The 12,723-nt window shown below is 40.4% G+C and overlaps 1 protein-coding gene across 10 annotated transcripts in view; it reads right to left on the bottom strand.

The window, feature by feature from the left end:
* LOC119495340 (protocadherin-15-like) overlaps window positions 1-12,723 on the bottom strand; it is a 306,048-nt gene that overhangs the window by 33,704 nt on the left and 259,621 nt on the right. For all 10 annotated transcript variants that reach the window (XR_005208451.1, XR_005208452.1, XM_037781707.1 and 7 more), the window contains 3 exons: window positions 10,776-10,885; window positions 8,462-8,602; window positions 2,913-3,040 (listed from right to left, as the gene is read on the bottom strand). Coding sequence is in view for 8 of the 10 variants with exons in the window: in XM_037781707.1 (XP_037637635.1) it covers window positions 2,913-3,040; window positions 8,462-8,602; window positions 10,776-10,885 (379 nt within the window). In the remaining 2 variants the exon portion in view is untranslated. The remainder of the gene's footprint in view (window positions 1-2,912; window positions 3,041-8,461; window positions 8,603-10,775; window positions 10,886-12,723) is intronic.

Raw genomic sequence — 12,723 nt, forward strand, 5'->3', positions numbered from 1 at the left:
AAATTGCAACAAAACAAAAGATAGGCACTGATAGTATCACATCAAAGATATACAGCTTAGCCTTGGTCAGGCTACACTAAGTCGTGTTCTGGGGAATAAAAAAAAGTGAAAAACACTTGCAGAATGATGTACAATATGTGTTGTGCTCTCTAGTGCCAATGCCATTACTGTGGTTACGCATTTTCGCTGACATTGAAAGCAGAGATGTTTGGCAAGTAGGGGTGCTGAGTGTGCTGCAGCACCACCTGTTTTCTCTAGGCCTATTGTTTAACTGCAATGGAAAATAAATTATTTAATAATGTATATATATATAATTAAAACATTTTAACCTCTGCGGGTAAATGTGCATTGGCAGATTCTCGCTCATCTCCTGTCTGAAATGGCTGTATCCTCACTGTCCTGCATTATTATAAACTGTAACATGGTAAGAAACTTTCCACTCACAAGGTTGTGAATACCACGAGAAGGGGGCGTTCATATGCACTCTTCTCGTGAACAGGGTAAACATGACCACATTTGAAGGCACCAAATTACTATAAAACAATGAGGTCATCACAACCCAAGTTGATGGTCACAAGAGCTGCCATTAATTACATACCACCATTTTGTTACCTAGATAAATCCTCTGGTATATTTCGCAGTAAAGGATAAGGCTGGTGATATTCTATATTTTGTAATTGTCAGCAAATCCCACGAAAAAAGCCCCAAAACCCACATTGAATTTATCTTAATAACACACACATAACCTGAGAAGCCAAAGCCTAATATAGATAGCTGATACCTCTGTGCCATAGAGCTCCATTGTTGTCCAAATACTATTAAAAACCCATCAATGAGCCACACTGTTGCACTAGGTGGCATGTACCTTTATTACCATGGACCCTGGGCTCTGTAGCTTATTCTGAGTCAATCCCATACAGTACACTGTCCTGGTGCTGTAAACTCACTAGAGCACCAAACGTGTATTAAACCGCAACTGAAAATAGTCCCAAAAGAATCCACTATTTATCCTGTCTGAGTAACGTTTGCTAAAAACTACAATGCCCAGCTGTTTCAGGAGATTACTTTCTTTTATTTTTAATGAAGCAATATATTGTGTGACCCAATTTTAAAGGTTTATGTCTTAAGCAGGAACAAAAGGGCTTGGGGATGCCATAGACGGTGTAGGGAAGAAGAGTATCTAGGTGACAGACTAACACATTGTTGGTTTTGGTCTTTTAATGGGATTAAGTCACGTGTGGGCAGGTACAAAGCTACAGTTCATCTGGGATGAGAGGTGAGGCATCAGACAGCCTAAACACTGTTTCTCCATCTTGTTAACTCAGTAGCTGCAGAAGCTAACAGACTGTGGCTCAGTTCATAATGCAAAAGACAGTGTTATTCTAGACATTGCTTAGGCCTTATCTAATCATTACTTCAGTTTGTCATTTCCGACATTGCCTGGAATGACTTGAACAGTTTTCTAAAATCATAACGTGTGTTGGGGTTGATCTGCCACATCTGTAATCGATTCCCCTCCGAAACAATGAAATGATCAGAGATGATGGTGATATTAGAGATTCAATGTCTAAATTGACATGCAACAAGCGGCCTTCTGCCAAAGAACTCCACCGTGAGAAGTCAACAGATGATCTGCAGGCCATAAGAAATAAAATGATCCACCATTAATCCACTCTTATGAAGCATAATATATAATACTGTTACATATACTATGACATGATTAACCTTTCAATATTTTTAAATATCCATAAAACTCTAAAAATATCCATCTCCTCACACTGCGTTTCCCCCTGAATATGGATATAATGCTTCTTTGGATGATTTAATTTCCGATCTTTCGGAGGTCTGGCATCATATGAAACTAAAAAACCTAATGAAACCATTGGTACCAACCATGTCATACTAGCTTGTCGCGAAAGGGGTTAAATAACGCTCTAAACTTACACTAGATTTTGGCGAGAAAAAACTGTCATGGCCGATTTCAAAGGGGTCCCTTGACCTCTGATCTTAAGATATGTAAATGAAAATGGGTTCTATGGGTACCCACGAGTCTCCCCTTTTTCACTTTATGATAATCACATGCAGTTTTCGGCAAGTCATAGTCACGTCAACACACTGACACTGACAGCTGTTGTTACCTGTTGGGCTTCAGTTTGCCATGTTATGATTTGAGCATATTTTTTATACTAAATGCAGTACCTGTGAGGGTTTCTGGACATTTGTTATTGTTTGGTGTTTTTAATTTATTTGCAATAACAAATATATAAATACATTTGCATAAAGCAAGCACCCACTCCCATGTTGATAAGAATATTAAATACTTGACAGATCTCCCTTTAAGGTACATTTTGAACAGATAATTTGAAATTAATCACAACAGTCCAACTAGAAACACAATCCCAACAAATCCTGAAATCTTGACACATATACTTATCTGTTGTCATGACATCTTGTACATTCACACATAAACGCATGACTGTATGTCAGCTGGAGCGCTGACATTCAAGGTAGGCATTGAAAACACCGGTTTCCGAGGGACTTTGCACACAAACACAAGCCTAAGCACATCCACTTACAGAAAATAGACACACAGTGTAGTATACAGGATGACAAAGCGAAAACCTCCTCGGCAGAGCAGGCTGAGAATCAGACAGGATGTCCAGCCATGCTTCTGTGAACATACTGGGATTACAACGCTCAGCTCACTCTGATCCCACCTGCTCTCTTACAGTGGGCACAGCGATATTGAGGAAGAGATGTGGCGAAGCGATAGGGGGAGGAGATGAAACTGTGCTGCAGAGAGCAGATCGGATGAATTCTCCCAACATGGCTGCAGGCTAAGTGTTGAAAAGGTGGGAGCAGAATCAGGTGCAAACCAACAGAAACAAAGACCAGAGCTGATGTGTCCTTACCACTATCTTGAGCACGGAGCTAAAGATCTTGGTGTCTTCCGTCACGCCGCCTATGTAGAGCTGCCTGGTGAAGATGGGAGGGTGGTCATTCTCATCCAGCACGTCAATGAACACCTTGGCTGTGTTAGCTGCAAAAAGCAAATGGCACCAGAATGCATTCAAGTCCTTTGGAAGTCATACAGATCTAGTATCTAGCATAATAGAACGCCCTTCAGTTAATGTGAAACAAAAAACATTCCTATACCTATTCAAGCATCTGAAAACCCAGGTTTGCTGCACCCTCACAAAATAAGAATTGGGACACACAAGTCCAGAAAGTTTATATCGTCACGGCCACTAGCTGTTGGATAAAGACATCTCTCAAGTCATCCGAACTGGCGTTGATCAAATGTCGCATAATTTAAAGCCTCAAAATTGTCACGTCAATATAATTTCTTCATGGTCATCAGCTGGTCCACAACTTCAAAAGAGAGCTTGAAATCATTTCCCAGAATATTTTGCAAGTTAGTCATCGCTGAAAACATCACAGTATGTTTTCAAATAAGATCCTGTTCGCTAGCCATCACTAATTTTAAATAAAGTAATACTTTCTTTATGATCTGAAGATGGATCATTTGACCAATTTGGAAACCAATTTTATTTATTATTATTATTTTATTTTATTTTTTTGAAATTGAGGAATCACATTCATCTAGCTTTTGAAATCTGACTGAAAATGTGGGATAATTCAGGCTATTCGCTTGGTTTCATTTTGACCAAAAGTGGACTGAGTGCATTTAGGAAAACCCCTCTTCATTAAGTAGCAATTTTCAGCTGCAATGACTATTTGAAGTGGATTTGTAATTGCATGCTGGAAAGAGAAACATGGTTCCCTTAGTCCTAACTCGACCCTTTCTAATGAAACAGTGTGAGAAGCTATTTTGGTGAAGGGGACAACTTTGAGTCAATAATGAGGAGGTTAATTTTGTTTTGATTACAGCAAATATTCCGAATCGAGAGAAACTGAAGAGTTTTGAGGACTTCTCTCTCAGTGCCCTCGATAAGTAGATCAGGAAAACAACTGAGCCAGTTTGCATTCTGTTTACCAACCAATTACTGAGAACACTCACAGTTTGAGAAAAATATGGCTCTGTGAAATAACATAAAAATGATGATGGAATCTTGCCTTCTGAGCCATTATTTTTAAGTGAGGTCTACCTCGGATCATTTATTGTTTGTTTTCCCCACAACTTGGTGCACGACAAAACCATCAATAAAAGACTCCGAAAGTTTAACAGGCAAGCCATTTGCACATTATTGGGAATAATGATTTGAAGGGCAGCCAATAATCAAGCCGCAGAGGAGTTAGAAGAAACACTGTGAGAAAGAAATGAGGAATGGAGGCAGACAATTTGGTATTTTAATAAAACATTTTCTGGTTAACTAGCCTTTTTGTGAGGCGTGTGAAATATTCAGCCTGCCCCTTTAAAAAGGAAAACAGACATATAGCGGGTATAAAGATTTGTGCCTCCTAATTTGTCACAGTTACACCTACTATATGCAACGAACAGCATAAATATGTACAGCACAGAAATCCTTCCAACACTGCAGTTTAGGTAAAAAATATGCAGTGTCAAGGACCATTTTTCTTCTGGCGGCATACAAACATGTAAAGCCATGTGGCATTGGAGCTAAGGATGCACCGGGGGAATTGGACAAACAAAAACACAGCGCATCAAATTACAGACACAAAAGCTGGAGTGTGAGGCACAGAGGGAGCACTCCAGGGGATGGAAAAGAGGTCTGCAGAGTTCCTCTCTCTCTTGCCTCTCTTTGTAAGAAGTGGCTATATTCCATCCTCAGAGTATAAGGACATAAAAAAAATAAATACATCCCCCGTCCTTCCTCTGTCGCTCTCACACACTCACATAAAGATGCATGAAAGAAAGCAGTCCATTAAGAAGAGGGATTGCTGCTGAGGCAGAGTAAGCGTGAGTGTGCCGAAGAGTTTATTATCATTTAGAAAAGATTTTTAATTAAATCATGTCTTAGTCTGTTTTATTACATGTGTGCATGTACATATCAATGTCAGAGATTGCAAGCCTGTGTGCATATTGGCCATGTGCATACACAGTGTTTTCCCTTGGATGGAGTTGTAGCAGTGGTGGTGATGCTCTTGTACGCACGCGGAAGTTTTTTTTGTGCGCTCACATTACGCGCCCTGCCGGGAGATTTCTATGTCCGCCAGCACCAGAAGGGCTCTTGAGGTCTAAAGCTTTGTTTATACTCGCGCGAGACGCCGTGGCGCGGGCCTCCATAGATACCGCACGCTACGAGCATGCACAAAGGTGTTTATGCTCAAGGCATTGTTCGCTGCAATATGATCCGAAACACCAGACGGCGTACAAACAAAATAGTCTGTAGATAAGCAAGAAGTCAAGGTACCAGAAAGGAAAGTAGGTTGCCTGGCAACAGTGGTAAACAAACACTGACGTACCGCCAAACATTTCATTTGTGTACCGTAGTTATTACTGTAGCTTACATTCAAGTCAATATCATTTTCTGTCTCTCGGTGCTTCCCCTCGGGTCGCCACTCTTTCCATGAGACCTATGAGACCTTTTTTTTTTTTTAGCTTTTACAAAACGATCTCTCATATTCTTTCACAGCCTGCGGCAAAAAGCCTCTTGTTTCTCCAGTGTGTTGCCTATTTCTTTCAAAGTATTTAATGACATTTGACTGTCCCTGTGGTCTCTCAATGAACAGTTGTAGAGATGTCTGTACAGGCCGAACTGCTCGGACATTCTTCCCTCAAAGGCATCCATGTTGAAATGAAAAGCGCAGCACGCTCAGTGGGCACGAATAATTCAGAGGTGCACGACCAAGCGCCGTAACAACTTGCGGAGCCTTCGAGCATCACGCGAAAACCGCGATGATGTAATTTTCTGGTGCAAAGTAATCAGCAGGGAAAATGTCTGTCTGACTTACATGAGTTGTCTCAACATTTATGAAAATACACTTTTATTGAACATAATAAATTAACTTGCATCACCACACTGTTGTATTATCAAATAGTTCTAATTTATCTAAATTCAATGACATTTTCGATGATAAAAATAATAATCTCTGAGGGGAATCTGTCAAAATTGTTTTAGAGATTGACAGCTTTTGAGCTTTTGTGGCCCGCCTCCAGGATGAAGAAAACAGTGCATGAAATCGGTGCATGAGGAATACGTGGAATACCTACTATCTTTGTACTTTGAGGTACATCTACACCCGAACACACAGAGGAATGAGGAGAGGAGAGGTATTATAAGCTGCTTAGAGCTAGTGTCAGGAAGTTTAACAGGTCATAATCCCCTCTCTGTTATCTATTTTATATTGCTGTGAAAACATCTCCTTCAAAAGACTGGATTTATTCAAGTTTCTCAACAAAAACTTCATTTTACAAGATTACATTTGAACACATCACGATAACGTTATCACTTACCTTCGCCCAATACTAATTTTTACTTATTACTGTATAGTAATAATGGAACGCACCATAATGTAACTCAATGGAACCTTCGTACGTTGACGAAGCGTCTGTAGCGCAAAATAATATAACGTTAGTTTCTGAAGAGAGGAGACGGAGCCTTCTCTTCTCCTCTCTTTTTCCCCCCCTCAACTCTCCTCTCTTCTCGTAAAAAAGAAACAAATTCAGCTGCTTATAGGGGAAACACTGGTGCACACATACAGTGCACTTGTCTCAACAGAGCTAGGACAAATCTGTCTGACAAATCAGTCCAGTAATGCTCTGATAATTTGAACTCAATACAGAGAAGAAAGATATCTCCTGTCATGGATGCAGTACAGTGATGTAAGTGAGAAAAGAAACGGCTTCTCAACACTCTGCCAAAAAGAAGATGTCAGACCGTAGATGCCTGGGAAGCTCTCTCCCTCGTGTGAGAGCTAGATAAGTGATGTGAATGTGTGTGTGTGTGTGTGCCTGAGTGTTGTGTACTTGCAATTGCCGTCATTAGTATGGGAGAGACAGACGGTGTGACAAGGAGAGAGGCAGGTAGAGTAGGTCATTGATTATTCATTGGTAGCTCAAATGGATCGAGAGTGAGGTATGAACCCGACTTGACGGCAGCACTTCATCCATCATTTCACAAAACTTTTGTCAGTTAACTGTCCGCAAACAAGCCTAATGATGTTCCAGCTGAGGCATGGCCATCAGAAAGCGCAGTGTGAAGGTCTCAAACAACAACTCGGATGGTCAAACAGCATCTCAAAACTCCTTCCTGACCGCGGGAGGGTGCGTCTGGCGATTTACGTAACTTTCTGAAACGGACAATCATGCCCACTACGCAGCAGTTGGCCAGGTGTGATGAAAAGTAAGTTTGAATTTCTCTTTCTAACTCTCTTCAAGTACTTCCGTCACTTTTTGTGTGTACAACCGAGTGCAATCATGCATCATGAATGGCTTCGAGGGGAGAAAATATGCGCCATTATCCCCATTTGTGCATCTCATCGCACCCAGACTACAAAGACATGCAAAAGACGTCTTGGCGAGAGGTCAAGGAGACAGCGGGGCGGGACGCGGCCAGGAAATGACAGCAGGCTTTTAGCGCCGCTGCACAATCTAGTTTGTTCCGAGCACACGAGCCCTTCAGAATGGGAACACAAAGGGGTTGCATTAACTGAGAATTTGCTATGATTAATGTTTTGTCACCCGCCCTCGTTTTGGGGGAGGTCTGGCTAAATTAAAACAAATGGGCTACTTCTGATGGTTAGACCCTTGCGACGAATTTGGACGTTTTTAAGGATTTATGATATGCTGCTTTGAAGGTAGGGATTACTCATATTTTCACGGTTATTTTTAATAATCACCATGACTTGACAGATGAGAGTCACATCTGCTGATGCATATATTACATGTTCATACTCAACTTTTCATATCACTAGCAGTCTAGCAGCAGTGGCGGTTCTACACAGAGCTCGCAGCCTGCGGGCGGAACGGAGGGTGGTCAAATATTAACCACATTTAAAAAGCATTGAGTTATTCCACAAATGAATAGAGAATAACTGCTGGCACTGCAGCATAGTTACTCAAATAATATGACATCTCGTCTTAGCCTGAATGTATAAACATAGAGTCAGACAAACAAGCAGACTGAAGTGTGAAAGTGGACAACCAATCACAGCCTGCAGCAAACCTGCCACCAAGTATACAAATGGATCAGTGCAGTGAAGAAAGTGTTTATCCATATCAGCATTCTAACAGCGTAGGAAGGACACATAGATTTAATGCGTAAAAGGGCGGAATTATAAGCACACATATGTTGAAACATATAACGCAGATAACTCTACATAATTGCAGTAAACGTGTAAATAAATATTAGGGATAAAAATAGGCCGCGATAAAATTTCTACAACTGTATTTAACCATAATCTGTCACAGTGAGGGATTATTATGATTCAATATAAACGCAACACCTGGAATCATATGGAACGGAATTGCATCCCTGGCTTCCCACAACACAACTCAACCTCCACATTCACCCATTTATTGGATGCTATTTCTTACTTTTAGACGGCACACGCAGGTTGGACAAGACAATCACCATCGAGTCAGCCTGGACCCGGAGGACGTAGCTGGTCACATTTTCATAATCCAGAGGTTTAGCTGTGGAGATGACGCCTGTCTTGTTGTTCACCTGAAAATGACCTAGAAACAAACAAAATCGGAGCACATGAAGTGAGTGAAAATCAAATAAAACTAAGATGTAGGTAACAGAATTGACGGTAACACTTTTTAATTGCATTGTTTAGTTACTGTACATAGTGTTCTGATCTTGGCTTTGCACTCCACATCTGAACATTGAATACATTGGCAATGGTCGAAGCTTTGACGCATTTGGGTCAGGCCTAATTGTTGTATGCTACTGCTTTGTATATAAATGAAAAGTACTGAGTATTTTCTCATTTTAAGAACTTGAGTGCAAAATGAACATGATAGTTTCAAGTGAAATTATATAGAAAAAAGAAATATGCGAAAGAGACGATATAGAAAAATATATACAATGGACATTTTTATATTGTTTTGAAGATATATATTGTTATATTACCCAGCCCTAAAAGGTAGCCAGTGCAGCAATTTTAAAACAGGTGCAATATGTGCTCTCCTTCTGCCCTGGTCAACACGAGCAGCTGAAATTGTATAAGTTGATTTATGTTTTTTTTGGGTAGGCCAGAAAGTGTGTGGTTGGAAAAACACCTGTCTGTAAGGAATAGCTAAAAATAGCTTGTTGCTCATCTGATAAACTGTTAAATGTTGTTTTAAAAAAGGTGGTGGGATATGATCAAGTGGGCAAGATACTACCTTCATAAGCATTTCAGAGGTTGGGGATTTGAATGCTACGTTCACACTACGAGCGACAAAGCAACAAAACGGTCAGCGTGGCCAGCTACATTGTCACATTTGAAGTGTTGTTCAAGCGTTAAATAGCATTGGGAACTGGCTAACGGCATTGTTTTAGATAGAATGGAACAACGTGAAACAAAAACATATGATTGGTTTATGCTTCACCGCGTCATTGGAGCGCTGAGACCAGCTCAACTTTATTTGTAGCGCATCACGTCCGTCACGCAGCGACAAGTGACGGGTGTCAATTTGTAGCTTCATGTCACCGTCTCCCATTGAAAATGACTTGTAGAATGTTGCTCTGCCGCTTGTGGTGTTAACACAGCATTAGGTATCACTCCTTAGCTGGGCAATATCAGACCTGATGGTGGTTATCTTATCCCTGAAGTATGCAGGGTAGTATGAGTTCAGTTATCCAGATGCAGACACAGTTGTAAATCTTTACACATGTGCTATAGAAACACTAAAAATATCAGTCTGTAGTGGCAGCACTGAAGACAAAGACCAGTTAATGTACAATACGGAAATCACACAAAACTGCATGAATTATAATAGAGGCAGCCTAAATGGCTAATTTTAAAACATTTTTAGCGTTTTTAAAATGACTTTTAATTGGAGCACTGACAAAGAAATATCCAGAAATACATCTAGCTGATTTCCCCCCCCTTTTAATAGTATGGGCAGACCCTAAGTCCACTGTGGCTCTGTAAAAAGACCATGCTTCAGAATGCTTTTGCTTTTCCTGAGAATATTACTGCCAGGGGTCTGGTGGTAGATTTATAGCACTCTTATTAGGTCTTGAGCCTGCAGTTTCTAGGAGCATCTGAGGAAAAGTGACTCATGTCTCCACATAACTCAGACCACTACAGGAGCACTAGAAGTGCATGGTGGGGAGGGTGTTACTGACTGACAGCTTCCTATTGCACTCTTCGCTCTCTCCAGCTCACAGGAATGTCTCCTATACTTTTGTCCTAAACACATGAGCTAACCTCACACCCGTGTGGTGTTCTCTCTCTCTCAGGGTGTAATTACGCTCTTCAGACTTTGCCATCGAGTGTGAAAAGCGGTCTAGAGCGAGAACTATGTCAAAACTGTCTACTTCTAGACAAAGACAGGACAAACCCTACAGCTATGACGTGCATCCTGCAATTTTCAAAATAATCTGGGAGCTTTTCCAGGAGTATATTAAAATGTGATTGTGCACCTTTTGATGTCAGTAAAAGCACACGTTATTTGGAAGTTTTCTTTACTGTGATGAAAATATGCAGTTGTCAGACGAAAGGCTTTGTAGAAGTTGACACGCACAGAAGTATGTTTGCTTTATGTGGAAAAATAATGAAAGAACAGGAACAAGAGAGCTTTGCACTTCACATAGCCTGTGTGAGTGTTTGGTAGGCGTGCTGGAAAACAAAATATTGTATTGTTAAAATAAATGTAGGCCTAATCGACTGTGTGGTATATGGTCTGTAGCACATACCTAGTTCATTTCCTGCCACAATGGAGTAGAAGATGGTTTGATTGATGGCAGCAGCTAGAATAGTCCCCACCGGTGTGCCAAATGGAGCCAGCTCACTAACTAGAGGAAACCTGGAAAGAAATAGAACACAAATCATAAGACAAACGATGGAAAGACTTGAGGGATCAATGAAGCTGCATATTCCAGTATCACAGGTACAGTATAAAAAATGGTTAAGATGAATACAAAGGTTGTCATAGAAGCTACAGTATATCTACGTACACTATTAGAAAAAAAACAATGTTTGGAATCAGTTCAAACTGATTAACGCGGCAGTAGGCAGATTGTTTTTGGCATCATTGAGCATTCCATAATAACCTATATGCTGAACATATTGTAATTCAAGTGTTCTGAGAGAAAACTAGACTTCTGCACCTCCTCATGGCTCTGTTTTCAGGCTCTAAAAAATCTTGAAACTTTGGCCAATCACAGGTTATTTCAGAGAGAGAGCGTTCCTATTGGCTGTTCATTCAACAGAGGCAGCTGTCAATCACTTGATCAAACGGTCAAACTAGGCAGCGCTGATCAAATATTAATTAATATTCTGTTACTGTAATGCCTATTTCTCACCTCAAATGTTTTCAGAAACATCTTGTAGTGTACTGTTTAGCTGTAAAATGAGAAAGTTTGCTCCGGCTGGTGGGCGGTGCTTGGTATTTCCTCAACTGAGCCCAACATGGCTGCTAGGTCACAAACATTTTCATTTTACAATTAAACAGCACACTACGAGATGTTTCTGAAAACATTTGAGGTGAGAAATAGGCATTAAAGTAACAGAATATTGATTCATATTTCATCAGCGCTGCCTAGTTTGACTGTTTGATCAGAGTTTGCGATTGATTGACAGCTGCTCAGAGACGGCAAGGCTCCACCTCGGCTCTGATTGGTTGTTTTCCTCTGGTCTGTGAAATCTTGCAGATGCCATTAGGAGCATCGGAGGACACAGAGGCACATGATTTTTTTTTTCAAATTACCTGTCTCATGCACTACTGTCAGGATATAGTGACAGTTTCATAAAAATAACCTTTTTTTAATCATATTTGTTCCTGTCTTGCCTACTCCAGCTTTAAGTCAGGATTGATTTCAGTCATTGAATTCTCACTAAGTGCATGCAAAAGATTCAGTACAGAATTGTGTAAGTACAGAGTAGGTATTAATTACTGTGATTGTAATCATTTATAATATCACAGAAAGAACTATGTGCCAGAGGCATAGCTTTTGCCCAGCAGTGAGGTTAAGTGGTTTAAATTCTGTATATATGTATTTATTAGCAAAGATATTTAGTTTTCCAGCTTTTTCCTCTGAAGAATTCACTGGATGATCTTGTTGCCAAGTGTATATTTTTCAAATCTGCTTTGAATAAAATATACGTTTAAAGAAATAATAATTCATAACACCTCAATGGAAGTGGTAAACAACAGCCACTTAATGATTTTTCTTTGCTTTGATCTCCTTTGTAATTTCTTTCAGTAGTTTTACCGTTCACTTTAACTTCACTCCAGTCTCCAGATAACAATACAGAGGCTGATTTTTTCCTCTCTTGTAAATGAATAAGTAAACGATTTTCCTCTAAGGGAGCACACAATGTAGTTTTGGGAAAAAATATGACTCGTAAATAAATAATTCACAACTGCTTGGGCCGATGCCAAAACCTCCCCACACACCCAATAACTACATAGTGAGGAGGACAAGAACACTCGAAAGGCTAATGCCGGCTTTGTATCTGCGAGTGTGGCGGTAAGGAGAGAGCTGAGCTATGAAGCAAAGCTCTCATTTTTCTGCTCAGCTTTTGCTTCGACTCTCAACCATGGTCGAGAGCTTTGGGTAGTGACCGCAAGAATGAGATTGAAGATTAAAGGAGCTGAGATGAGGTTTCTCTGCAGGGTGGCTGGTCTCACTCTACGCGATA

This window comes from Sebastes umbrosus, chromosome 10 (assembly GCF_015220745.1).
Source record: "Sebastes umbrosus isolate fSebUmb1 chromosome 10, fSebUmb1.pri, whole genome shotgun sequence".
NCBI lineage: Eukaryota > Metazoa > Chordata > Actinopteri > Perciformes > Sebastidae > Sebastes > Sebastes umbrosus.